Source organism: Aspergillus eucalypticola, assembly GCF_003184535.1.
Source record: "Aspergillus eucalypticola CBS 122712 chromosome Unknown BO83scaffold_19, whole genome shotgun sequence".
Classification (NCBI taxonomy): domain Eukaryota; kingdom Fungi; phylum Ascomycota; class Eurotiomycetes; order Eurotiales; family Aspergillaceae; genus Aspergillus; species Aspergillus eucalypticola.
Window position 1 is genome coordinate 282,479 of NW_020290293.1, and position 25,732 is coordinate 308,210.

At 50.3% G+C, this 25,732-nt stretch overlaps 10 protein-coding genes across 10 annotated transcripts; 3 read left to right on the forward strand and 7 right to left on the reverse strand.

Moving 5' to 3' along the window:
* Positions 1 to 2,533: 2,533 nt before the first annotated feature.
* On the reverse strand, positions 2,534 to 6,775 carry BO83DRAFT_438943 (PAF acetylhydrolase family protein; the record flags this gene model as incomplete). Its single annotated transcript, XM_025536139.1, has 2 exons — positions 5,478 to 6,775; positions 2,534 to 3,553 (listed from the first exon to the last, which is right to left on the reverse strand). Exons 1-2 carry the CDS (start codon positions 6,672 to 6,674, stop codon positions 2,534 to 2,536), a joined length of 2,217 nt encoding a protein of 738 aa, XP_025386152.1. The 5' UTR covers positions 6,675 to 6,775.
* An 859-nt stretch (positions 6,776 to 7,634) lies between these two features.
* BO83DRAFT_380002 (LLM class flavin-dependent oxidoreductase) lies at positions 7,635 to 9,671 on the reverse strand. The gene has a single exon (XM_025531641.1). The coding sequence runs from the start codon at positions 9,297 to 9,299 to the stop codon at positions 7,851 to 7,853; it is 1,449 nt and encodes a 482-aa protein (XP_025386153.1). The 5' UTR covers positions 9,300 to 9,671; the 3' UTR covers positions 7,635 to 7,850.
* Positions 9,672 to 9,859: 188 nt separating this feature from the next.
* Positions 9,860 to 11,441, reverse strand: BO83DRAFT_418689 (zinc-binding alcohol dehydrogenase family protein). Its single transcript, XM_025534834.1, has 4 exons — positions 11,111 to 11,441; positions 11,024 to 11,064; positions 10,534 to 10,979; positions 9,860 to 10,489 (listed from the first exon to the last, which is right to left on the reverse strand). Exons 1-4 carry the CDS (start codon positions 11,360 to 11,362, stop codon positions 9,951 to 9,953), a joined length of 1,278 nt encoding a protein of 425 aa, XP_025386154.1. The 5' UTR covers positions 11,363 to 11,441; the 3' UTR covers positions 9,860 to 9,950.
* An 836-nt stretch (positions 11,442 to 12,277) lies between these two features.
* Positions 12,278 to 13,970, forward strand: BO83DRAFT_390576 (putative methionine permease; the record flags this gene model as incomplete). Its single annotated transcript, XM_025532864.1, has 4 exons — positions 12,278 to 12,580; positions 12,625 to 13,347; positions 13,390 to 13,790; positions 13,835 to 13,970. 4 exons carry the CDS (start codon positions 12,278 to 12,280, stop codon positions 13,968 to 13,970), a joined length of 1,563 nt encoding a protein of 520 aa, XP_025386155.1.
* Positions 13,971 to 14,212: 242 nt separating this feature from the next.
* Positions 14,213 to 15,370, forward strand: BO83DRAFT_364671 (uncharacterized protein). The gene is made up of 2 exons (XM_025529633.1): positions 14,213 to 14,613; positions 14,679 to 15,370. Exons 1-2 carry the CDS (start codon positions 14,258 to 14,260, stop codon positions 15,214 to 15,216), a joined length of 894 nt encoding a protein of 297 aa, XP_025386156.1. The 5' UTR covers positions 14,213 to 14,257; the 3' UTR covers positions 15,217 to 15,370.
* Positions 15,371 to 15,838: 468 nt separating this feature from the next.
* BO83DRAFT_448868 (DUF895 domain membrane protein) lies at positions 15,839 to 17,407 on the forward strand (the record flags this gene model as incomplete). Its single annotated transcript, XM_025536707.1, has 4 exons — positions 15,839 to 15,929; positions 15,994 to 17,041; positions 17,099 to 17,195; positions 17,249 to 17,407. The coding sequence occupies 4 exons, from the start codon at positions 15,839 to 15,841 to the stop codon at positions 17,405 to 17,407; spliced, it is 1,395 nt and encodes a 464-aa protein (XP_025386157.1).
* Positions 17,408 to 17,448: 41 nt separating this feature from the next.
* On the reverse strand, positions 17,449 to 19,692 carry BO83DRAFT_380006 (threonine/serine exporter family protein). Its single transcript, XM_025531642.1, has 2 exons — positions 19,600 to 19,692; positions 17,449 to 19,516 (listed from the first exon to the last, which is right to left on the reverse strand). The coding sequence occupies exon 2, from the start codon at positions 19,471 to 19,473 to the stop codon at positions 17,482 to 17,484; it is 1,992 nt and encodes a 663-aa protein (XP_025386158.1). The 5' UTR covers positions 19,474 to 19,516; positions 19,600 to 19,692; the 3' UTR covers positions 17,449 to 17,481.
* A 661-nt stretch (positions 19,693 to 20,353) lies between these two features.
* BO83DRAFT_74751 (uncharacterized protein) lies at positions 20,354 to 21,332 on the reverse strand. Its single transcript, XM_025537572.1, has one exon. The coding sequence runs from the start codon at positions 21,081 to 21,083 to the stop codon at positions 20,625 to 20,627; it is 459 nt and encodes a 152-aa protein (XP_025386159.1). The 5' UTR covers positions 21,084 to 21,332; the 3' UTR covers positions 20,354 to 20,624.
* A 128-nt stretch (positions 21,333 to 21,460) lies between these two features.
* Positions 21,461 to 23,712, reverse strand: BO83DRAFT_400470 (2-dehydropantoate 2-reductase; the record flags this gene model as incomplete). The annotated part of the gene is made up of 6 exons (XM_025533399.1): positions 21,461 to 22,466; positions 22,750 to 22,779; positions 22,838 to 23,053; positions 23,101 to 23,162; positions 23,229 to 23,539; positions 23,619 to 23,712. The coding sequence occupies 6 exons, from the start codon at positions 23,710 to 23,712 to the stop codon at positions 21,461 to 21,463; spliced, it is 1,719 nt and encodes a 572-aa protein (XP_025386160.1).
* Positions 23,713 to 24,164: 452 nt separating this feature from the next.
* On the reverse strand, positions 24,165 to 25,651 carry BO83DRAFT_341744 (short chain dehydrogenase/reductase family protein). The gene is made up of 4 exons (XM_025528633.1): positions 25,258 to 25,651; positions 24,996 to 25,206; positions 24,569 to 24,943; positions 24,165 to 24,514 (listed from the first exon to the last, which is right to left on the reverse strand). The coding sequence occupies exons 1-4, from the start codon at positions 25,353 to 25,355 to the stop codon at positions 24,200 to 24,202; spliced, it is 999 nt and encodes a 332-aa protein (XP_025386161.1). The 5' UTR covers positions 25,356 to 25,651; the 3' UTR covers positions 24,165 to 24,199.
* Positions 25,652 to 25,732: the final 81 nt, after the last annotated feature.

Consider the following 25,732-nt stretch of genomic DNA (forward strand, 5'->3'; position numbering starts at 1 on the left):
GCAGAATCCATGATATTCGCTTAGGAGATGTGGTGGTCAGCACACCAGGTGCCGGGCATCCTGGAGTAATCCAGTACGATCTCGGCAAGCAAGGACTGGTCGAGGATCTTACTCCTACTGGAGTCTTCCAACCAGCACGAAAAGCTTTGGCGGCTATTAATGTCATGAGGGCAAGATATATGATGATAGATAATGATCTGGCAGGTACCATCAATGAAATTTTGGAGAAATATCCTATAATATATGATGTTTGCTCCCACCCTGGTATGGTCAACGATATTTTATACCATGCAGATTATGATCATGTGCCTGGCAATAACTGTATCAATTGCAGTAAACACATGGTCATAAACCGAAGGGCACGGAGTACAACTGAGCCATATATTCATTACGGGCTTATTGGATCGGGAAACCAGGTGATCAAGAATGGGAAATACCGGGAAGTCCTGAGGAAAAAACATAATATTATGTGTTTTGAGATGGAGGCAGTAGGTATATTGGTAGGCAATTAAAATAATACTCATGGTTTTTTGAAGTTCTATACTAATCTGTACTTATCAGGAGGTATTTGAGTGTCTTGTTATTCGAGGTGTTTATGACTACTCAGACTCCCATAAGAATGACTTGTGGCAGGGTTATGCAGCACTTACAGCAGCTGCATACACAAAAGACCTGTTGCTTCTGATCGATGGTGCGGTTACTCCAGATCGTGAGTAGTCTATCTATATGTTTTTTTATCTCCTCCTTCGGGGAAGGTTCTAACAACGACCGTCTAGGTATAGCTTCACCCATCCAGAATTCGCAGTTTGACCAACAACCAACGATTTCCGAACCTCCGCCAAGATATGCAGAGGCAACACGTCAATATCAACCGGCACTTGCTAAAGTCGAGCAGCCTTCTCAACAGCCAAAGAAACCAGCAGATCAAAATACTTCTCCCAAATCCCCTGTCTCACGTCCATCCCAGCAGCCAGTTGACCCTCGAGTTCGGAATGACTACGGAAGAAGACTGGTTGAAGCAGCCAAGGCTGGTAATCTGCTAGCGGTAAAGCGCTTCCTTGAAAAGGGAGGTGATCCAAACACTACAACTGAGAATGGAGATCTCACTGCGCTGCACTACGCTGCCAGGATAGGTCACAGCGGATTAATACGACTACTTCTTAAAGCAGGGGCCAATCCCAACGGCAATATAAGATTCAGTAATGATACCCCTCTGTTTGAAGCGGCTTCCAGTGGCCATATAAGGGTCATCCAATATCTAATACTTTATGGAGCTGATATCAGGGTCCATTGTCAGCAGGGTAAAACTGCATTGCACACAGCCGCGGAGAAAGGACATTTTGCGTGTGTAGAGCTTCTTGTGCAGAACAAAGCCGATCCTGACAGTATTGATGAGGATGGACATACACCTCTGGAATTGGCGAAGAAGGAAGATCACTTAGAGATTGTCAAGTATCTACAGCGGATATAGGGCTTTCTAAGTGTTCAGTTTATTGATTTTAAGAGACTTCTGCCAACTAGTTCTTTTATGATGCTGTACCAGAATGAGATTACGCTGTTGATTCTTAATACTTTTGTCGAGAAAATTATAGCCACAGACATGTATATTAGTAGTTGTTTGCCTAGGTTCGTAGATGAATAAATCACATGATCAGGCACTGGTCACTTTCGCGATCCCAGTTGTCGCTTCTTCACTATTCTTCGGGCGGCATGCGGCCCATAATTCCCACTTTATCCCCACATGGGTGCTGAAAGGTGGGGGTGCTTGAGGGTAGCCCATCCAGCCAAAGCTACGAATGCTATCTGGAAATGGCTTGTAAGACAAGAGAAATTCCTTCTACTCAAGAGAATATACCCGCATCTCATCTTACCCGAAGTTCCACCAAGATACCTTCAACGTCAGAATGGGTTCTCTGGACTTCACTGTAAGCTTCCCTTTAATTTCATCACCACTAGAGTATTCACAGCTATTTTATTCGAAGGGGTACTTTAAAGGAGGGTCTGGGCTTAGGGTAATGTTTATAGAGAAATCGCCACCGGCAAGCTTAGTAGTGTTAGAATCTACTAGCTTCCACCGGATCATGGATCTTACCATTATGGCTCATGATGAATCTCCGTAACTGGCTCCCTGAGATCTACGGTGCCGGGGCGGGATGTTCCATGTTCTTCCATGGATTATCTCCCGTGGTTAACTATTATTATATTAAGATTATATAAATCAATAATTACATACATAAGATCATAAGTTAATACCATTCCTATATATTTCATATATTATACCTTTAAAAGTCCTGGCCACCCTCTTTAGTAAGCGGGTGGCTCTCTATAACTTACACATTAAGATCTTAGCAGTGGGGCGAGAAAACAATCGTCAGTGGAATTTCGAGACTGACTGTACACATAAACTTGACCACGCACATCACAATGCTCCAAGACTTCTCTAGGGATCCGGCCCTTCACTCGATACCACTAGATACTATGTAGCCTCCAAGACTCCCAACCAACCCGTCATCTCTCCATCATCCCATCCACCCTACCCAGGCAACTCCGCCACGTCCCAATGAGCTGACAACTCCGCCACATTCCAGTTCGTCGGCAGCTCCGATATCTCATTCCCAACCGCGACCAACTCGACCCACTCCTGCTCATGTCCCAGAGCCTCCACAATACCACACCCCGCAGTCGGCAGCTCCGCCTTCCCAAAACCACCCCAGGCCGTATCCTCCTCACCCTCCGATGATGCTGGCTGATCAGCAGATCTCTTCCGTTTCCGCCAGAGCATAACACTAGCGATCAAAGCACCCGCCACAACAAGAAGCACGATGGGGGCTGCTATCCACGCCAATGGGCTCTTGAAATGCTCTTCAGGATGTGGCACCGTTCCTTCTGTGGCAGATGTAGTAGGATCTGCAACCGCCGTAGACACACCAACCGATCTACTCAACTTCTCCAACCCAGCTGTAATCGGAATAGACATATACGCTAGAGCTGACACCGTCCTCGAATAGGTCGACGTATAAGGAAACGTGAAGGCAGCAGAGGACTCCCAAGCATAATCTGTAGTAGTGCAGGAAGCATTAAAGGAGGCTGTAATGTCACATTGAACGACGTAAGTATGGATCGCATATTGGATCACCATCGATGTGGTAGACTTCAGACGATGGGTTAAGGGAGTGATTGAGTCGACGCTCGTGAGAGTGAGTTCTGCAGTTGACGGGCCGTTCGTTGCTGATACTGGTACTGTGATGAGACAGTTGCCGAGTTTGCTGCTTTGACAGTTGAAGATTGCGGTGGTTTGGTTGGTTGTGCCGTTTACGTTGAGGATGCTGGCGCCTAGGTTGTCGAGGTGGGTGGTGTTGCTGGTGCGGAGGATGATGAAGTAGGTTGTTATTGTTGTTGCTGTTGAAGATGATGTTGACGATGATGATAATGATGCTGACACAGTTGATAATAGTAATAAGGACCAGTCATGGTCGTTGGTGGGACGCCTGTGGGAGGGTTCAGTGTTGATTTCAGTAGACGTGGTGCCTGTGTAGTCCGTGTTATCCCTAGGCTAGTCGGTAGTGAGGCCCAGGAAGAGTTCATAGTTGAGCTGGCCATGCATAGGGCTAGAAGGACAGCCACTAGGGCGAGATGGATCTTGGAAGCCCGAATCATGGTGGTTTACTCTCTTCACCAGATAAGCAGCGTTGATGCAATGTAAGAACTGACAATTCTGAGATAAAACCTGGAATGCGTAGAAAGGATCGAGGAATGGATTCACACGGTCTGACATAGTTTTGAAATTGATTTACTATTCACTATAACTATGTGCATCAGGACGCACAGCCGTTGATACGGGGCCATCACTCCAATCAAACATGCACCTGGATGCGCAGTCGTTAATACGGTCCCGCCGTCACTTTTATGCATCTAGGATGCATGGATGATATGGTACCGTGTGAACCTGGAGAATTAATTCAAATGCATGCTTCGATTATGCTCTAGCAAACAAAGGAGTTAACATAGAGAAATGCATAGATTCATGGCAATCTGGAAGCTATAAAGCGCTCAAGCTTGGCCAAACAATTATCCCCAGTCGCAAGATAGGAACAGGCAGGGACATCCTCAACATGCTGGTACAGTGCAGATAGCTTCATGAATTCCCTCCCACAGTTTAAACACTCATATTGCCAGCCTCCATCTGTATCAACGATATATTTCCTGCTCTGGTAACACTCCTTCGCTAAATCATCGATCGTCTCTTGCGAAACCCCCGATTGACAGGCCCCTGATTCCAGTTGGATTAGCATCCCGGAAAATGACCTGAAGCAATGATAGCAGCCATAGCATTCCACATCCTTGGGTTGGTGCTTCTGCCGATGCTGGAAAAAAATGAAACCATCAGAATCTTTCACACAACAACGATAAGGTTAGTCAGCTTACCATTCTTAGATTGTTTTCATTGCCGAAGTAGTTGTCGCAGATATTGCAATAATAATGGACCAGGATATCATGGCTTAGGAGATTCTCAGCGGAATTGAGGATAATATTGCACTCAAGACAAGCATGATGATAATCCACCAGATGGTTTCGAAGATCTTCATCCGTTTTAAAGTCTACTGGTTCGCGACAGGAACGACAAATATTATGTCTTTTGGATGCTCGGATGTGCGCATTCTTCGAGTCTATCGAGACAAATACCCGACGGCATCTCTCACACCATTCATGTCGTGTGGTTGCTCTGCAGTGGGAGAAAAGGGCGCCTTCAGTCCTGAACCATCTGTCACAAATAGTACAGATGTAGTCTTCACCATCGTAGTCAAGGTATGGTCCCAAGTCGCCCATGTCGCTGATCTGTAATAGTCCAAATGAGTAGTATAAGTCTGCAAAGTGATAGTGAGTAGTTTGTAGAGATACAATAATTGGATCAAGAAGTAAGAATTTAAACCTGTGGTGGATTCACGGCGGCTAACTCCGGACCTGTGAGTCCTGAACACCTTCGAGACGCCGGATATCCCCTTAATTGCGCGCCCAAAGCTGTATATGGAACGATTCCCCCTCAGCCGGCGCTTAATTACTCTGTGCAGACATGTGCGGCGGCCAAATCATAGGGTGAGAGTGCTGCACTGACTGTTTCCAGGATTTTACAGGGGCGACTAGCCCGTCCATTGATATTGTGATGAGCTGGATAAAGCTAGACTAAGCCTTACATTAACAGGTTTGGCGCTGTGATGGCCAAATTTGTGAATCACTGGAAGTGACTAGTATGTGCGGCTGTAATTTCACTTGCACTCAGGGAGGAACTCATACAAGTGGAACACTGTTGAATTCACCAATTCTATCTATTTCGGCCTCTGCCTACTATGAGCCATAATATGCTTCAGTCTGATTGCTATTCAGATGTATGGTAGGCCTATCACACAGCACTACTGCATAAGCAATGCCTTTGTATAATATGCATATATTAGCAGCCAAGTAGACTAGGCAGAATGTACAAAAGTGACATCCGGATACGCCGCAGATGGGCCACTCAGTAGATCCGACGTGCGCCCATAAGCAAAATACTGCAAGGCAGCAACCATATATGAGACAACCACATTCTTAGCGCGCAAAGCGCCAATTGTTCCAACATAAGTCGCTTGAACAATTTCTTTCACTTCGTCAGATATACTCACAGAATCTATCAGCACCGGAACGTCGGAAAAGGAATAGTGCTTAGACTGTGCGAGTCGTAGCTCCAATCTCCATCCTCGTAAATTCGACCAGAACGTTCCCCAGCTGGAATCAGTTTCTGCGGTGTGATTCGCGTTACTGAACATTAGGAACGGGTTGGACAGTCCCTTTTTAAGAACGGATCCCCAGAATGTACCATCTAAATTGATGCCTCCGACGAATCGGTTGTCAACTAACATTGTCTGCGCTGCTGTAGCTCCGCCGAGGGAATGGCCGGTGATGGATACTCGGTCGAGAGAGAGTAGATGTGAATTTTTTAGTGACAAGGGGAATATATCTCTAACCGCCGTCTCGTTGTGGGTTTGGTTGTAAACAAAGATCATGTCTTGGACGCGAACGTTCATTGCCCAAGTGTATTGTGCGTCTGTTGTGGTGTTGTCGAGGATACCGATAACAGTACTACCATCGGGAAATTCCACAATATTGGCATCATACGGATGATCGACAGAGATGACAGCAAACCCGTGACTGGCAATGTCTTGAAGCAGCGAGGTGTACATCAATCTTGATACTCCCAGGGCCGGTGAGAATAGCACAATTGGGTAACTTTCGTTGTTACTAGACGAGAGTGGCTGTTGCTGTGTCTGGATGCGAAAGGATTCGAACGTTCCTGCAGGTAGCCCGAAAGACTGGAATGTTTCATCTTCATATGCTGCTGTTGCATCTGGCATGTAGGATTCAGAGAGCACACCCCCGCATTTGAAGGGTGTAAAGGTTGTGACCATGAGGGCACGTTTCCCCCCTTTTGGGTTGAATGGATTGGTTCGAGACCAGTCGACTAGTTCACTGGCCTTGAGCGTGACGTCGCATGGTCCAGTGCCCGGAGGAAGAGGAACGGTTGCTGCTTGGCCGAGACCGAGAAGCAAAAGGCTGGTGCATATGATGGCAGCAACCATTTTAGCAGCTTTTGACGATGAAGATAGATTTAGAAACCGATGAGCCTGGAGTGTAATTGCCATGATGAACAGCAGCAAAACGCCTGTACTTATAGTTGCGATGTTGCAGATACCGCTGATGATGGATTGACTTTACTTCCCATATCCGAATGCTTAGTTTGCCCGGTTGTGGAGCACTGAGTCCCGTGGTGGATGATTGGTGTGTGATGATTTTGCCCGATAGAGGTTCTTTGACCTCATGGCAGCTTAGAGGGGACTTTTATTGGTCGTAGCCCTGAGCTATATCATCATACATTTGCTCATTTGTAATGTACTGTAACATAAGAGATGGATCATGTACGTGCTAACCACTTGGTAGTATATTACTGACTAGAATAATCTTAGGGGAACTGACTGAGGTGGAATGGGGCAGTATGGGACACCAGCTAGCTATGGCACCGTAAGTAACGAAGGAAGACTAGCAATGAGCATCTCGATTGATTCTAGTGGAACATCAATAGCATGTGCGGCATTTTAATTTATCAAAGCGGGACGCCTAACGGATGCCCATGACAGATTCCTCTAGTGTACATCATCTTTGGCACAGCAAGAGGAAACAAATCCCTCACTGAGCGAGAATATCCTTATCTCCAACAGGTAATTCAAGCCGACTTTTGAATATGCCATCCCCTGACGATCCGATAAACACCATACATGCAGCGTCCTAGGGCTCAAAACACTGACAGAGACGAACAGCCAGCATATCATCAAACTTACTCCACCCGAACCTAACCTCTTATATCTGCATGAGATACTGTCACCATAATTCCCAACTATAGCCTTTCTTCCATCTGCAAAGTCATGATACGAGTGTATGCGCGATTTACTGTTCTAGAAATGAGATGGCTTGAATGCCCGAAGCAAGCTGACCCGATTTATCCGAGCCCTACCCAGGATTGTACTAGCTTTGCGGGGGCCATTGAAATCTACAAATGTCCACCAATTGTACTATGGCATAGGTAAGTTCTCCCCTCTTGCATTAAAATCGACCTTATCCTCTGAGAGATTTACGTCCAAGGGTGATGTACGCGGAGCCCTTATCTTTCAGATTTCTTGTTTATCGGGCTAATCCGAGGTCGACTGACAATTTCCCAGTCGAATTGGAAGCTAAGATCACACTGAGTCTACCACACGCATAGAGAAGCATACTCGACAGTTTCATCTCATTCTCTGCTTATCGTTACATTTTGTCGACCCGTCTCACTGACCTTCCGCATACTTAGGCACCTCCTCGCCCTCACGCCAGAAATACTTTGCGCCCGGATGCGACTCAGGCAATCTCGTCTGACCCTTCTGCTCGGTCATATTCTCACGCATGGTCCCGCCCTTGACTGCATAATCCGTGTGGAAGATACCGCGTGCCTGCAGCTCGGGCACGAGATACTGGATAATATCGTCAAACGTCTCAGGAATGCTGGCGTAGCTGAGATTAAACCCATCGACATCAGCAACCTCCACCCACCTCTCCAACTCATCCGCGACTGTCTTGGGCCCGCCAATAATCTTGCATCCATTGCCGCCCATAATCAAATAATCCGCAATGGTCTTCTTGTTCCACTTCTTCCCCTCCATCCCCGGCACCGTACTGGCCCAGTGATTAACCATACTCCGCACCGCCGGCTGCTCCACGAATCGGAAATCCTGTTCATCATCGTATGTCGACAGATCATACCCAGACCAGCCTCCAAACAGCGCCAACGCGCCTTCGCGATCTCCATACCTCGCATACTCCTCGAACTTGGCCTGCGCGGCCTCATCCGTCTCCGCAACGATCACCAACACACCCGCGACAATCTTAATCCCCGCAGGATCGCGTCCCAGCGCCTTCGCCTGTTCCCGCACACTATCAACACTCGGCCTGACCAGCTCAGGCGTCTGCCCATTCAAAAAGATCGCCTCGGCATGCTTCGCCGCGAACGCCTTACCCGCCGACGACGTACCAGCCTGCAACAAGAACGGCGTCCGCTGCGGACTCGGCTCACACAGATGCGGTCCAGGGACATTGAAGTACTTCCCCTTGTGATGAATCTGCCTCACAGCCTTAGGGTCCGCATACCCCTTCACCCCATCGCGATCATCCCCTTTATACACAGCCCCATCGCGCCATGACCCCTCCCACAATTTATACGTCACATCGAGATACTCATCCGCAATGCGATACCGCTCATCATGTTCAATCTGGGTATTCAATCCGAAGTTCCTTGCCGCAGACTCCAAATACGACGTGACGATGTTCCATCCCACCCGACCATTCGATAAATGGTCAACAGTAGAGAAGCGTCTCGCCATCGCGTACGGCGCATCGTATGTCGTCGACGCAGTCACACCAAAAGCAATCGTCTCAGTAGCAGCCGCCATAGCGGGGATACTGTACAGCGGATCATTAATCGGGAACTGCGCGCCCGCAGGAATAGTCGGATCGAGGTTCGCGGGACCCTTGTAGACGTCATAGCCGCCGAGGACGTCGGCGAAGAATATAGCGTGGAATTTGGCCGCCTCGAGCTTCTGTGCAACGCGGATCCAGCTCTGCAGGGAGGTGTAACTGTGGCCTTGGTCTTTGGGGTAGCGGTGCAAACCTGGGTTCAGGTGCGAGGGCGATTGCATGGCGAAGGCATTGAGGATGAGTTGTTTTTTCTCGGCGGAGCCCATGGTTGCAATATTTGATGAATAATTAGGATAGTCGATCTTGATTGAGGGAAGTGGAAAATATAGTAGTTATGTAAACGGTAAGAAGGCCAGGGTGGTGAGTTTATAAAGCGTCGCACAGTGGGTATCTGGTATGTGTAATGTGCAACTTGCACTATTTTCTCCCGTGTCAGTATAGCTCGTGATAACAAGGCCCCTCAGTTGTAGTACTCGGACGAGAAAGTATGCTCGTGGCTGTGATTTGCGGGTTGTATGCGAGGCCAAGGGGAAGACGTGCGATTGCCGCGTGATTGCGCCAGATGCGGTGGTGATGGTGCCAACTGTAGTAGTCTCGGAAGTGAGGGGAAGGAGGGGTAGATGAGCTGTGTAACTGCGATTGTAGCTGTGAGTCAGTTTTTGATAAGAGATTTTTGCATGCTAATGGCTTTGACTTGGGATTCAGTTATGGTCTTGTTAGTTTTGGTGGTCACTTTGAGGGTGTAGAGTGGTTCAGATAGTAGGTTTTGTAGGGTTGAAAATGCTGCCGGTACACAATAGGATACAATCCAAAATCATTTTTACCCGTCTAAATCATTTTATTGCATATGTAGCATGATAATATCCATTCTATGTACAGTTGAAAATGTGAAAAAAGAGGTTCGAACCAAACACCCCTCACTCCGCCATATCAACAACTATCCTCTTCCCCGACACACTTCCCTTGCGCAACACCTCCAACGACTCATTAATGCTCCCTAATCCGCCTTCATGTCGAACGACCTCCGGCAGCTGCAACGCTCCTGTCTCGAGCAATCCCTCCAACCAAGAGACCATTTGCTCTCCCACGGTCGGAGACGTATGGAACAGCTTGATCGGAACAGTGTGATATACCAATGCTTCGTTTCTTTCCTTTGGTAGGCCTGTCAAACCGAGTAGATGAGAATGGGATCCATCCTCGCGAATAGTATGGTCGAGTGTGCGCTGTAGTAGGGTTGCCGTCTCTGCCCCGACAATGTCAACAGCATACCGGAGTTTACCTCCGGTGACTCCACGTATGATATCCACAGCTCGTTCTGTATCTTGTCGGTCAACAAGAACATCTGCACCGAGTTGATGAAGTCGTGAGCCGTGGCGGGCGATATCTGCTACACAGATGACGTGGAGTCCTGCAAGCTTGGCGAGTTGGAGGGTGATGTATCCGGTTGTGGTGGATGCTATGACAGTCAGCGATTTTCTCCAAGAGTAAGGGGCAACTCACCACCCCAAATCGCAATCCAGTCACCCTTCTTGAGACGCTCCGATACTGCACTTGATGAAAAGCACTCCCCTCGGATATCCGCCGGTATGTCGTTGATATCAAGCTGAGCGACCGTGTCCTGCAAGTTCGGGCCCGGGGCCTGGGAGCACTCCCTAAAGTCAAGACCGAGTGATACACCAAGGGCTAGGACAGAGGCGACAAAGGCAACGCCGAGAGATGCAGAGGCATGGACGCAGGAGTTCGATGGTATACGTGCAGCGTTGAAGTGGGTAGCGACGGCGTACTCTTGAAAGGCTGCTTTCCGAATATCACGATAGTCTGTCGATGGAACCAGCACCTTGTCGCCGACACGAACCCGCGAATTCTCATTGTTGACCCGAACCACTTCTCCTGCGAGATCCCGACCGTTGATCCATGGTAGACTGGGAAGGCCGAAGTTGAAGGCTCTGATGGTGTTAGCTGCGAAGGGTCGTATCTTCGGTAGACTTACGGGCCCTTCCAATCGACAGGGTTTAACCCAACTGCTTGGATCTGTATATGTTAGTCGAGCCACGAGAAGCCACGATGGATAGCGTACCTTAACTAAGATCTCGTCCTTGTGAGAGATCTCCGGGATGGCATGATCAGTCACCAGGGTATATTGTTCCCCCGCAGCATGTAGAAGCAGTGCACGCTGAGTCGTCTTGGGTGGTATGATCGAATCAGTGGGTGCCGATTGGGTAGTATAAGTAGGGTCTGTTCGCTGCTCCAAGATGATCTCCCGATGGTACACCGTGGTGTACTTTTCCTCAACAGATGCAGGGAGGGTATAAGTTGATATCGTCGTCATTATTGCAGTTCAGTGATACTGTTCAGTTTGGTTCAAGACGACTAATGTGAAGGTCACTTGGGCAGTTATAGATATGCATACCTACCCGGCCGAGAAATAACCACCAGTGAGAGGGGTCTCTCGGATACGGGCCAGCAGATCCTTGATCAAGATAAGAGCCGTGGCAATCGTGCATTGCGCGCCATATGCCGGCTGGATTCGCGATCACTTGGCGGTTCAGGGCAGTTGCTGCATTGCGCCGGGCGGGGTCGGGATGGCGTGATAAAGTTTTGTACCGATGGCATCATCAAACTGCTCGAATACCACATTATGGCAACGAAGAAAAGATCTTAAGAAAGGAGATTGATGCCAAAAATTGAGACTTGGTCGTGGGGCTTCTATATTTGTGTTGTGGTGATGTACGGACTTGCAAGGAGATCGCGAAAGCCCTGACTGCTCAACGTATATACCCCTGACTGGGATCGGCGAATCAGAACCTGCGCTGGCATCAACATCATCAGAAATGATGTGATACGGAGACAAGGAACAGCGACCGGTACCATTTTTGGAGCAACATAGTCGCTGGGTTGGATACAGTAGGCGAAATCGAGTGGAGGCAGAACAAGGATATTTGATGTCTCCAGATTCCTTGTGATCGATCGTAAATGAATCGCCGTAAATGCACAGAGTAGTGGTAGAAAGCCATATACATATCCTACATCTGCTTATCCTGTGAGACATATACGCCATATCACCCTTGCTGGCTATCAGCAGGCACTTTATCAACACACAAGCTGCGGTCGGAATGACGTGCCTGCCAGTAATCGGCCATGATTTCCAAGCAATGTCAGCGTCTGCTGAATGATGATTGCCTTATGAGAGTAACTCGTCTCTGGGAGCTCGTCAAGTCTAATCTCATACTGCACAATATTCATGATGGCGTACGGTGAACGACAACCTCTATTGAGCGTACCTGACTCCTCTTCGGAAGACGTGCCCAGTGATGTCCTGCCAACCACGGGACAGCGAAAACATCTTACCTGGATCAGCGCATACATTCTGGTAGTCTCCCGAGTCATTGGGAGCGGCATCTTCGCAACACCCGGAACCATCGTCAAATCTGCCGGCAGTGTCGGCTTATCACTGTTGATATGGGCAGTTGGGACCGTTCTGGCAGCGTGCGCGCTGGCCGTGTCGATGGAATATGGTTGTATGCTGCCGCGATCAGGGGGAGAAAAGGTAGTTCCACTGTCCCTAAAGTAGACCAAACTAAGTCTATCTAGGTATACCTGGAATATACCTATCCGCGTCCTCGGTTTCTTGCGTCGACCCTGATCGCAGTGCAGGCAGTTGTTCTGGGTTTCACGGCCAGCAACTGCATCGTATTCGCCAAGTATACTTTCTTCGCATTTAATGTGGTGCCCACGGAGCTCCAGCACAAAGCCCTGGCAGTGGGATTAATGACTGCTGTGACAATCATCCATGGCTGCTTCCTTCGGACTGGCATCTGGATTCAGAATGCATTTGGTTGGGTGAAAATATTTCTCATCGGTGCCATTTCCCTGACCGGTATTTGGGTGATCTTGCTTCGCCCTCACGGTGACCCCGACGCTCTTATCCCTGAACCGACCAGCGTGTTCTCGTGGGACACATTGTGGGAGGATTCCAACTGGAGTTGGAACTTGCTGTCCACGTCGTTGTTCAAGGTGTTCTACTCATACGCGGGATTGAACAACGTGAACAACGTTCTGGGCGAGGTGAAGAATCCTATCCGAACGATCAAAACGGTATGTCCGGCGGCGCTTCTCACCGCTGGTGCTCTGTACTTTCTCGCCAATATTTCGTACTTCCTCGTTGTGCCGCTTGAGGATATCAAGAACAGCGGAGAATTAGTCGCTGGTCTGCTCTTCGAGCGGCTATTTGGCAGCCACATCGGACGGACGCTATTTCCGCTAGCCATTGCCATTTCTGCTGCTGGTAATGTCATGGTAGTTACTTACGCCTTGGTAAGACTCTTTGATCTGTCAGTGAATGAGTCTAATGAATAGGCCCGCGTAAACCAAGAGATCGCCCGCCAGGGGTTCCTTCCCTGGTCTCGGGTTTTGTCGTCTTCAAAGCCATTCGGTGCTCCCCTTGGCGGCCTCATCGTGCACTATATACCTTCTCTGCTGGTCATCGCCCTCCCACCCCAAGGGGACGTGTACAATTTCATTCTCGACGTTGAAGGCTACCCAGGACAGGTCTTCAGTCTCGCAGTTACAGTTGGACTTCTGCTGCTGCGATACCGCGAACCGTCTCTCCCACGGCCCTTCAAGGCCTGGCTACCAGCAGTATGGCTACGAGTTGTAGTTTGCGTTGCATTACTTTCTGCACCATTTTTTCCTCCGGCAGACGGGAAGAGCGACGTAAACTTCTTCTACGCGACATATGCGATCGTGGGAATGGGAGTGTACGTATACCCTTGCCATCAATGAACACCACTAACGAAAATAGTATCATCTTCGGAATACTCTACTGGTACATCTGGACAGTGCTACTCCCACGCTGGGGCGGATATAAACTGGAAGAGGAAGATGAGGTGCTGGATGACGGGACCAAGATTACCAAGCTTGCGCGTTCGTATACTTGATCGGATAGTAGATCATGATTAGAAATCAAGCCACAAAGACAATTTCCACCATATTAATAATTTGTAACATCACATGCGACCTTGCATGTCATGCCAGAAGTACTGGAATAGATGATTGGATTTATCAGCGCCAGACGCAGTATCCTGCTCGGATGGCGTGCTTCTGACAAATGCGGATACTTACCATATATATAACTGCCCCGGATCTGCACCAGATATCTCAACAATACATCGATGATACATCACCCTTCAACTCAAATACTTACTCAATCATCATAAACATCACAATGGCCTCCGCAGCAGTCCAAACTCCCACCGGAGACGCTTCCACCGTCCCCTCCAAACCCACTCCCACCTCCTCCTCCGGCCCTCACCACGCCCACACTACCCTCAACTTCCTCAGAGAACTTCCCGATGGCTCCCACCTCGCCCCAACCTACGTAGGCGTCCCAAGCAGCTACGACCGACCCAGTATATCCATCCCCGTAACCATCAACGACGTGAGCGGGCACGAACTCGACTACACGCTCGACGGCAACGGTTTCCAATTCTACTACCACACCAGTGCCGAGAAGGACTTTCTCGACGACGAAAAAATCAAGCGAGAATACTACCCTGAAACCGAGCAACTCTTGAAAGATGCGTACGTCCATTCCTATACCTTGTCCCCATCCCCATCCCCATCCATCCCCTCTAACCAGCCATCAGAACCAACTGCACCCGCGTCTTCATCTTCGACCACACCATCCGCCGTCCCCAACCAGCCAACACACCAAGCTCCCAACTCCGCGGCCCCGTGAACCGCGTACACATCGACCAATCCTACCGCGCCGCCAAAGACCGCGTAGAGTACCATCTCCCGGAGGACGCTCCCCGACTGCTCCGCGGGCGATACCAGATCATCAACGTCTGGCGACCCATCAAGACCGTGAAACGCGATCCCCTAGCCGTAGCGGACGCCCATACCGTCCCGGATAGCGATCTCGTGCCGACGAAACTGATCTACCCCAACCGCGAGGGCGAGACATGTGCGGTCAAGCCGAACCCCGAGGTCAAGTGGTATTATCGGTATAGACAGGGCCCGGAGCTGGTGACGTTGATTAAGTGCTTTGATTCGAAGACGGATGGACGGGCGAGACGCGTGCCGCATAGTGCGTTTGAGTTGCCGGGGACGCAGGGGGAGGAGGGCAGGGAGAGTATTGAGGTTAGGGCGTTGGTTTTTCATGAGGATGATCTGGTTGAGTGAGTATATTACTACATAGTAGGTGGTGTGTTGAGATGCATGTTGGGAGGATATTAGGGCTGCTCTGGTGCCAACTGTTATCGATAAGGATGGATGGATAGATAGCATGGACGAGTGATGGGAGAATGCCAGGACATACTACTACTACTACTACTACTACTACTACTACTACTACTTAGCATACTAGTTCAATTAAGTACTAGCTCCATAAAGTAATACATGCAAGCAGTGACATATATTGCGCGATCACCTACCTACAGCACACCCCGAAGGGAATAATCATCTATCTAATCAATCCCATTCCCTGTTCTCCCCACGCACACTAAAATGCCGTGCTCGAGCACGTAATCACCCCCTCAAACCACAACATCCACGACGGTCTCGACCGATAGATACCTCAATACCCAATGTCAGTGGTTAGATTGCCCTCCTTGCTGTCATGTCATGCAAGGATGACGGGCTGCATTGGGGGTGGGTTTACCGAGATCGGGGAGAATGATTTTATCTATCTAGGTATATATGTATGTATATAAGTAGCTGGTAGATACCCTTGCATCTACCCCAATTTCTCCTGTTTGGAGTTTTTTTATACTAGATTATATTCGCACTAAGACATTCTAGCGACATGTCACTCGAAAAACAACCATCCTTAACGGATGAAGAGGTACATGATACACCATCCTCTACCCCCTTCGAACCGAGTCGGGATCATAAAGGTACATTATTACTACCACTTCCTCCCCCACCCCATACTGACTATTAACACTATGGGTATGATAGTAAAATGGTACCGCTCAACAACCTACAACGCCCTGGTCCTCGGACTGTGCAACTTCCTCGCCCCCGGAATCTGGACAGCAATGAACAGTCTCGGCGGCGGGGGCTCCGAAAGTCCCTACCTCGTTGACGCCGCGAACGCCCTCACCTTCGGACTAATGGTATTCTCCTGTTTCTTCGGGAGCGTCGTCGTCCGCCTGGTTGGGATAAAATGGACGCTCATCCTCGGCACAATCGGGTACGCGCCGTACGCGGCCGGACTCTACACACACAACCGGTTCGGAACAGACTGGCTCGTTCTCTTCGGCGCAGCGGTCTGCGGACTATCAGCGGGGATATTCTGGATGGCGGAGAGTGCGATCGCACTATCCTACCCCGAACCAGAGAACCAAGGTCGGTTCTTAGGACTCTGGTTGAGTTTCCGCGTCGGGGGCCAGATCCTCGGCGGGGCGATCAATCTGGGATTAAACGTGCATCGGAATACAGCGGGGAGTGTGAGTTATGCTGTCTTCGGGGTGTTTATTGCCTTGCAGGCGTTGGGGCCTGTGGCGGGGTTGTTGTTGACGGAGCCCGGGAAGGTGATGAGACGGGATGGAATGCAGGTGAAGTTAAGGATTGCGCATAGTGCGTGGTATGAGGTGAAGGCGATGACGCGGTTGTTTTTGCGCAAGGAGTTTCTGTGTATCGTGCCGTTGATTGCGCAGGCCACGTATACGGAGGCGGTGATGTTCACGTATCTGGATCTGTGGTTTAGTGTGCGGGTAAGAGCGCTGGGGAGTTTCTTGTCCGGGGTGTTGGCGCTGGTGTGTGGGAATGTGTTGGGGGCGTTTTTGGATAGTACGAAGCGGTTTGGGTTGAAGACGAGGAGTCGAGGGGCGTTTTTTGTGGTGTTGGGGTTGCAGGGTGGGTGGTGGGTTTGGGCGACGGTGGTCACGACGCAGTATACCAATGAGGGGAGGAGTGGGATTGATTGGGTGGATGAGGGGTTTGCGAAGGGGTTTGTGTTGTATTTGGTGTGGGTGGCTGGGTTTCAGCTGAATTATATGTTTTTGTGAGTGTGTCTGGTTGGGGTGAGGGTTGGGTGGATGTGCTGTGCTAACTGGGATAGGTACTTTGTGGTGGGCAATCTGGCGGCGGATGAGGAGGAGGTGGTGCGGATTAGTGCGTTGTTGCGCGGGATGGAGTCGGCGGTGCAGGCTGTTTCGGTAAGTGCAATGCTTTTGATTGAACTGTTTGTGGATGGTGCTGATGAGTGTAGTATGGGTTGAGCAGTGTCGGTATCATGGCTTCTGTGGGTGGAACCTATCTCAACTTTGGCCTCTGGGGCATCTCGCTGCTGCCGGCGTGGCTGGTCATTCGCCAGTTTGGTGTGAGTCTGGAAGATCGCAAGGTGGCGAGGGATTATGGACGTGATTGATGATAGATATAGAAGATCATAGATCATAGATCATAGAGTATGTTCAAGTTAAAGCTATCTACATGATGCAATATTCACAAATTGAATAAACCGCCCTTGCGTTTTCCACCCGGGTAGACCACCATTGCGGAAAGAAACAGACCGACCGTGATTCCCAACGCCGTCTGTATCATACTCAGCGCCAACCCCCCCAGTGACTCTTGTGTTTTGGTTGTGGTGGAATCCGAAACGGTGTCGTTCTTCACTGCTTCTGCATATGCCAACCCCGAGATGATCGATCCACTACTGGCCAGACCGGACGAAACCAGCGTCCACATGCCCGGCACAATGGCCGCAGCAGCGTGTCCATGCCACACTCGACTGTACAAGTTGGCACACAATCCGATCGTGAACGCCCCGATAGTACTGCCAAACCGACTGTCCAAGTGGTTGGCGGTGAAGTAGTAGGTTGTGTAGCCTGCAACGCCCATGAAGGACATGATCGGCAGCTGCTTCCATTTGGCCTGGTTGAGAATGGCAGCAAAGGCGCAGTAAACAGCCACAAATACGAATTCCTGCACGTACACGCTGCCGTAAATATTGGTGTCTCGTGAAGGGCAGGTTGTGGCCGTGGTCGCATTATCGTCCATGAGCCCGTAGATCGTCAGACCGACTGTCACGCCGTACCCGAGGAAAAGCGAATAGATAATAGTATAGACCAGTCGGATGGATCCTGCCACGATCTGATGCGATTGCAATTCCAGACTGCTACACAGCACGGAGTATCCTGGAAGGATCAGTGCAATGGATGATTCTGCCAAGGCGGAGAAACAGAAAATAGGCTCGCCATTGGAGTAGTAAATGCTGCCAAATGCACGAGCCAAGAACGATGTAAGCATAGCAACAGTAACTTCGAACACGTTCGAATACAGCGCCGATCGTGGTGCCAGCACATACTGCAACATTCCGAGCAGACAGCCCAGGGCGAAGATGATGGGCATGTCGACCGGGCGCGCGCTGAACGCCCACGGACCCACGGCCACACTCGCGAAACCGGACAGCAAGACCAACAACCATGCCTGATGAATGCGACTCTTTCGGGTAAGGAGATCGTCCATCACCGGGAGAGCCTCATCCGGCGACAGTCTGCCATGAAGCACGTTTTTGTAGCAGTTGTGAATGTCGCCGAGTCGGCCGAGATCCAATCCATGGCTTGTCCGGACCAGCTTGACCTCGGCAGTGCGGGTGAGGGGATCGTCAAATGAGATAATCATGCAGCCGGGAATGTACATGAATTGACCGTTTACGCGCAATCGGTAGGCCGTCATCTGCATGTATTCTTCGAGACGATGCGTCGGAGCGCCAAACTTCATCAGTGCGCGACACAGCTGGATCATATAGCGCTGGCGTGTGAGAAGCGAGCCAATCTTTTGTGTCAACAGCTCCTCCTTCATTTTCCTCCGCCCTTCTTTGTCGTTTGTTGGATCCTCATCGTACCACTTCTTCTTCCGACGTTTCCGCAGGTCAGTAGGTAACGGTGCCAGTCCGTCTTCTGTCGATGCTGGGATAGCACCATCGTCATGATTTTCCTCTGGATTATGTCCCATCTGATGACTGAGTAAATGCCAGAGGACACCTCCGACCAGGTTCTCATCATTGCTGTTGGTCCGCGACGGCGTCTCACCCAAGCCCAGGTTCTTGACAAGATTATTGGCATCAGAACCCAGCACCGATTGCAGCTTAGAAGCGTAGGCAGCATCCTCGAGTTCCTCCTGGGCGAGCATCTCTCTCATCTCGATATCCTCCTGAAATCCGTAGTCTTCCGGGTGCCAGGCCGAGTCCAGTCCATCACCGCCGTCAGGATCACGACCGAGTTTTTCGGCGAGTTGTGAAGTGCCATCGCGGATGGCCTTGAAGAGCACGCCCCACTGGTTACCCCCCGAGGGCGGAGGAGGATTTTCGCAGGTCAACGGGCGTTCGTCATTGTTGGTCGATCGGTTACCCAGCCGGTCGTCGTCACTGGAGGGGTCGGTGTCGCGTCGTGGAGGACCCAGATGGGTTTTGGATTCGTCAACTGGGCTGGACATGCTGAGCCGTAGGCATACTAATGACAATAATCACGAGAGGATCCTGAAAATGTTGTCTCAGTTTTCTGAAGTTGTTCCTGGGTGTGCCTGAACTGTCGGAAAGCGTACCACGGAACGGGCACTTACATGCTGTGGCAAGGGAAAAGGAAGCGGCCGAATGACAAGTAACGGCGGTGCAGAAGTTGGCACGACTTGGGGCCGGGGAAAAGTGAATAAAAATTGGCGGGAGGAGCAAGAAGAAAAAAGATTTCGACTAAAGGGGTGTGTTGACCCACCAGAAAAGAGGAGAAGCGCCGAGCAATTGATGTTATCCCCGGCCAGATGCTGATCCTCTACAGATTGGGAGGGGTTCGACTCTCTAGTCGCTACGTGGATAGCCACGAACACGTCCAGTGCTGCAATAGTCTAGTTTATATGCCATGAACATCGAGGGATAAAAATTGAGGGAACACGTCTCCACGGGGAAATCATCTCATTTGTGAAGGATGCAGCAGAATTCCTCGGGCCAGACTCCTCTGAAGGAAAGGAGCTTCTGAAACAACGGCGGATCAGCCCCCACCACAAAGCTTCGCCCCTTGGCACTGGCCGTTGCAGTCCCTGTTCGATCATGAATACTAGCTGGGGACGGGGAGATTGAGCTGGGATATCATCCCCAGATATGATCGATCGCACTATAATGAGGGACAATTATAGTCAGATTACAGAGATACTAAGTATAGCAGGGAGATGGATGGACTGTGGATGGAGACCGACCCAACCGAGGGGAAGGCATTAACCAGAATAAACTTGAAATGACTGACGGACTAGACTAGTAAGGGTTACTGTTAAGACTAGCTTCAAATTCGGGAATAACGGCACCAGTCAACTGTAGTATGAACCCACTCGGCACTTGCATCCGACCAGTTATCCGTGGTTGGCGGGAAATGTCACATGTTTGTCTGCTTTGCATTCCTCCCGTTCCAGAACATGTTGAGCCACGGTTCTAGCCATTAGCCCATCCTCGCTTCCCCCCGACTGTCATTCCAGACCCGGTGGATACCGTCTTTGCTTTCCATTTATTTGACACGCTTCAGACCCCATCCATCCCCAACTGTATTGCATTCCATTCCACCCAACACAATTGGATCAGATACCCCCCTAGTCTCCTTTGGTCAATCCTCCTCCGATCCAAAGTATAACTCGCCCTCCTTCCCATCTCTCTTGAAGATGCCCAGTTCCAAGGCCAAATGCACCACGTCCTCCACCCAGTCGGTGCAGCGATACAAAGGCACGGCCCGGTTCAAAGGCTTCCCACTGAGGGTCAGTTGAGCTGGGGGAGGTGGGATTTCCTCGGCACACTCCCGCTCAAATCGGATCACGTCGTCTCTGGCGATCACGGCAATCTTGCGCTTCGAGTCCATCACATAGCCGGGCAGCAGTTCGGGATCGGGAGTGTTGCGATGGCCGTAGTCCATGCCGCGCAAGATGGTGCCCACCACATGGTACAGCCGACCGCTGTTGCAGAAGGGTTCCGCGTCGGGGATGGTTTCGATGAAGATGGCCAGGTGGTTGCGCACGCCATGCTGCTCGGTGAGGTAGACGTCGTAGAAATCGGGGGGTGATTCATCCATTTTGAATGCACAGTAATGTAGTAGTAGTAAGAGGAGCTTTGATAGTAGTGAGCGGATGTAATGGGAGTGTGAGGTTTTGTGGTAGTGAGAGATGATGGCTGCAAAGTGGAAGAGAGTTCTCTCGCTGGCTGTTCTTTGACCGGATGGTTTGAGTGAGGCAGCAGTGCATTCACTGTCCAGCCTGGTGGTTGCCTGCTGTCACTGATGTCAAAGAATAACAGACCCTCGCGTCTAGTGTGCAAGTGAAAGACCGCATTCACACAGCAGCAGGCACTTTCACGCTGCCTCAAATATCTGTCATGCAGCCTGCACACACCGAGATTCAATCTACGTTCTACTGTTGAAGGGGTAGATCACTGACCACATCCTATCAAACTCTAAACCCCCATTAACACATCCAGCCTCCCCTTGGCCAATGCATACACTGTCTCCAACCGGGGCATCGACACCCCACACTTCCTCCCCAATCTTACGGCATTCCCCACGATCGCTTCGACCTCAAACGGCCTCCCCATCTTCACATCCTGCAACATACTCATCTCCCTCCCTGTCCCTTCCTTGGCCCTCCTCTCCGCCAATGCAAACCTCTTCTTCGCCGCCTCCTCATCTACCCCTGCAATCCCAGCCACTTTCGCCAACGCCACAATCTCCATCATAATCCCCCAGGCCAAGTCACGCGCAAACGGCTCCGAAGTCAGCAGGAACCCGCCATCCGTGCACAATGACAACGCACAGATCGGATTCCATGCCGCGTTGAGCAGCAATTTCGCCCACCTTGCCTCTTGTATATCCTCGAACAGCACCGCATCCCCGCCTCCTTTTATCATCAACTCGACGAATTTCTTCGCCGCCCGTGTATGTTCCTCCGGCGCGCGAGCCGGATACGTTCCTAGTTCTAGGAGATCCAGCGGCTCCGCATGGTCGATCACACCAGCTTCTGTCTGAACGGTGGGCAGGTAGACTACCCCGCTGATGACTGGATTGGAGGGAAATGCATCCGCAATATCCTTCTCGATGTCGATACCATTCTGCGCCAGGACAATGGCGGTGTGTGGGTGATTTTCAAGCACCGGTCGAAGCTGGTCGGCTAGGGAGGGCGTCCGACCGGGGAAAGCCTTTGTTGTGACAAGCACATAATCGTATTCAGTGTCGCGAGGGCAATCGTGCACGGAGCGAACGGTGTGGTCGGGACGATAGGTGACGGTGCCGAAGCGGGGACTGCGCAGGGTGAAGCCGTGGTGAGCGACGACGTCGTAGTTGGAGCGACAGACGGCGGTGACGGTGCAGCCGGCTCGTTGTATTTGGTGTAGGTAGATGGCACCGACGCTGCCGACGCCGAAGACGAGGACGGAGGGGGAGGCTGTCATGATCATATGATGGTTGCTCTGGGATAACGTGGGAGTCGGAGTTGGTTGGCGGCTGCGCCCGACCACGTGGGTCGGTCGGCTGGGTGAGTCTTCTACCGGGTGCAGCAACTTTACCATCTACGGAATTCTATATAGCTTTCTAATATCTGATTGATAGTAGGAATAGTTATAGATCCGGAATTTATACCCCATAAACATGATACTGTCGTGGTGTACATATTCACAATGTATATACCACCCCTGTCTCTCATTCCACTGATGTGATAAACCTCTAGATCTTCGCCTCCGACTTGAGATACTTCTCAAAGAAATCAGCCAGCTGATTGTACCTATATCGTCGTCAGACACTCTTTCTTCTACTGTGTAATAGTATGAATGACAACTTACCCCCGCTGATACTCCGCCAACCCCTCCGGAGTCTCCAACTGAGCACGAGCACCCATCCAGCCATGCCACATGGTCGGATACGTCTCAACCACGCCTCCAATGCCATTGCCAGCAATGACCTCAGCGTATCCCTTCACAGCCTCCACCGGTTCATCCTTGGACGCCAGCACAATATGCGGAACCGTCAACTTCTTAGCCTCCTCGATATCCATGAACCTATCTCTGTCAGCAACCACCGTCAACCCAATGGAGACAAAACATACCCAGGATGCACCTGTCCCGTCGCAACAAACGGCGAATTCGGCCCCGAGACCTGGGCAGTAACCTACCAAACCCATATCAGCATCACCCATATACATCCAACCAAGAAACAGATAGAGAAAATACATACCTTCCCACCCCAACACAACCCAAACGCTCCCCAACTCCTCACCCCTCCAAACCTCACCCTCGCATCCTCTGCAACCCTTCGTAACACCTCCACTTTGTCCTTGACCGCCGCCTTCGTATTAATAAACCCAAACAGCGCCGCCTTCTTCTCCTCCGTATCGGGCGGAAACCACGCGAGATCTGCACGCTCGCCGTGGAAGAAATCAGGCACTAGGACGAGGGCATTGAGTCGTGCAGCGAGGAGATCTGCACCCTGGATGGTTTGGTTCGAGAGGCCGAAGATGTCGTAGATGTCGATGATGCCGGTGGTGGCTGTTGGGGGGCCGGTTATATCTATTGCAGTGGTGAGTTTTGTGGTTATGGATTAATGGGTGGGGGGGAATTGATGTACATGTCTTTAGATCGGCGATTTGGGTGTAAGTCCCCTTGGGTGTGTATCCTGAGGAGATCACGGGGGGGATGGTGCGGCAGGCTTCGCAGGTCATTGTTACGGTAATTGGTGTATCTTGGATGGCGAGTTGGGTAGAATTGAGTGAGATGAGATTGTAGAGTAAAAAGAGGGGTTATCTGTTTATCTATACGTAGGCTGACTGGAGATCCTCATTGCCGGAGATAGCTTCCGCCCGGCTTTTAGCGAGTAACTACGGGATAGTAAGTAGTGACCAATTCCCGTGGTGGTCGGGATTGTTCAAGCAGAGACCGGTGGGCCTGGGAGGCCGGTTACGGGCCGGGGCCGCTCTTCGATGCAGACCCCGGAGGGGGTAATGGTGCAATTGTTGATGTTTAAGTCCGGCGGAGATAAGGATATTCCTCAAATTTTAGAGGGAAATGGTTCTTATGTGGATGACACTAAAAAGAGTAGTTGGAAACGTCACGGTAATACTCCACTGGAGAGCAACTTGCAATACGATTACATTCTAGAGTTGAATTCATCATTATCATAACATACAATCATCGCTGTGCTGCATCTCCTCATGCACTCGCATTCCAGTCGACAATGGCATCATCGCCAACCTTTTCCTTGATGATTCTGTGACTCAGGTCCCACAATGCAGCACCCAATGTAGGATCCGACGCCTGGGCAGTCTCCTTTCCGGGCTGTGCAGGGTCACTGAAGTAGTATCCGTTCCAGCCCTTTTCTTCAACTTCGGGGCTTGTCGCTGCATATAGTGCACTGAAGGAGCCGTGCTCGGGTGTCCGACCGGCTGCTAGCATTACTGTTGTTAGCAGCTTGCCCAGGAGGCCTGGATATGCGTCTTTCCATTGTTGTTGCATTGCCGTGTTTACCTGTTCTCATGTTAGCCGAAATTCTGCTGGCAGAGAGCCAATGGTAAAACTTACAGCACCCGGGTGCACAGACAGCGCATAGATATTATCATTGTTAGGTTTGATCACCCGATCCAACAGTCCGTACTTCACTCCAAGAATGATAGCCAACTTCGTCCGACCGTAGAGTTCCAAATTTCCGACCTCGGGATTGTTGATCTCCTCCAGCGTCGCAAAGTGCACGTTCTTAGGCGCCATGCGATGCTGCTCCGACGTTTCGAAGACAATCCTCGGCGCAGGGGTATTCGGTAACTTGGACGTCTTTCTCAGCAACGGGTACAACAGGTTCACGACATAGAACTGGCCCAGCCAGTTGACCTCAAAATGGCGATCGATGTTATCGTGTGTTTCGCCGTATTGGTTGACGTTTATTCCGGCAGATAGGATAAGCTGTCGCCCATGTTAGCTGCGACAATTTCAAAGATATTGTGAGTAAACGCACAAGATCCAATCGATCCTCCCTCTTCTTGAAATCTTCAAACACCTGCTTAATTTCGTTCAGGTTGCCCATGTCACACGGAAACCACTCAATCTGCGCATCCTCGCCGGCTTCTTTCTTGATTTGTTCGATCGCAGCTTGGCCTTGCTCTTCCTTGCGGTTGGTCATGTATACCTTGGCGCCATTGAGGACGAATGCGCGGGCAATTTCGTACCTAACAACCTTAGTTAGCTAGTAATGTGATATACTGCTGCAGAGAACTGACCCGATGCCCAGCGCACCGCCAGTAATGAGGGCGACACGGCCCGTGAGATCATGGATCTCCTTTTTGGGACCAAGGATGGGCTGTAGAACGGACTGCATTTCGTCTTTGTATTTTTGTTCAAAATTGAAGCGATTCTGAAGTTTGATCGGAGATAGAAGTGCTGTTGAGAGGTGCGTTGGCGGAAGATATTAAGGTTGCATGGCTAGCTAATTGACTTCGCGCGTAAGTATGATATCAGGATAGTGTCACTGTGGTGCCGTGGCTGGGGCGAAGTGCAAAACAGGGTTGCACTCAGGTCGGTGCATGACTTGATTGTCAGGGCCATCTTATAAGATGAGTAAATAGGGGATATTATAGCCATTGCCCTGTCGATTTTATTATGCGATGCTTTCGCTATTGTACAATGATAGAGTGGTGGGTGAGATGATCACCCGCAGTCTAATCCAGAGGGGACCTGCATAAATATGAATGACTA

Bases quoted from the DNA above. Each gene is read 5' to 3' on its own strand.
- BO83DRAFT_74751 (XM_025537572.1), bottom strand. From the start codon at position 21,083: ATGGATGAATCACCCCCCGATTTCTACGACGTCTACCTCACCGAGCAG.
- BO83DRAFT_380006 (XM_025531642.1), bottom strand. From the start codon at position 19,473: ATGTCCAGCCCAGTTGACGAATCCAAAACCCATCTGGGTCCTCCACGA.
- BO83DRAFT_341744 (XM_025528633.1), bottom strand. From the start codon at position 25,355: ATGCAGTCCGTTCTACAGCCCATCCTTGGTCCCAAAAAGGAGATCCAT. The intron at 25,207-25,257 runs GTCAGTTCTCTG...TAAGGTTGTTAG, and splicing joins GGCGGTGCGCTGGGCATCGG to GTACGAAATTGCCCGCGCAT. The intron at 24,944-24,995 runs GTGCGTTTACTC...CATGGGCGACAG, and splicing joins GGGAGGATCGATTGGATCTT to CTTATCCTATCTGCCGGAAT.
- BO83DRAFT_380002 (XM_025531641.1), bottom strand. From the start codon at position 9,299: ATGGGCTCCGCCGAGAAAAAACAACTCATCCTCAATGCCTTCGCCATG.
- BO83DRAFT_418689 (XM_025534834.1), bottom strand. From the start codon at position 11,362: ATGACGACGATATCAACTTATACCCTCCCTGCATCTGTTGAGGAAAAG. The intron at 11,065-11,110 runs GTACGCTATCCA...TAACATATACAG, and splicing joins AGGACGAGATCTTAGTTAAG to ATCCAAGCAGTTGGGTTAAA. The intron at 10,490-10,533 runs GTGAGTTGCCCC...TGACTGTCATAG, and splicing joins CTGGATTGCGATTTGGGGTG to CATCCACCACAACCGGATAC.
- BO83DRAFT_364671 (XM_025529633.1), top strand. From the start codon at position 14,258: ATGGCCTCCGCAGCAGTCCAAACTCCCACCGGAGACGCTTCCACCGTC. The intron at 14,614-14,678 runs GTACGTCCATTC...ACCAGCCATCAG, and splicing joins GAGCAACTCTTGAAAGATGC to AACCAACTGCACCCGCGTCT.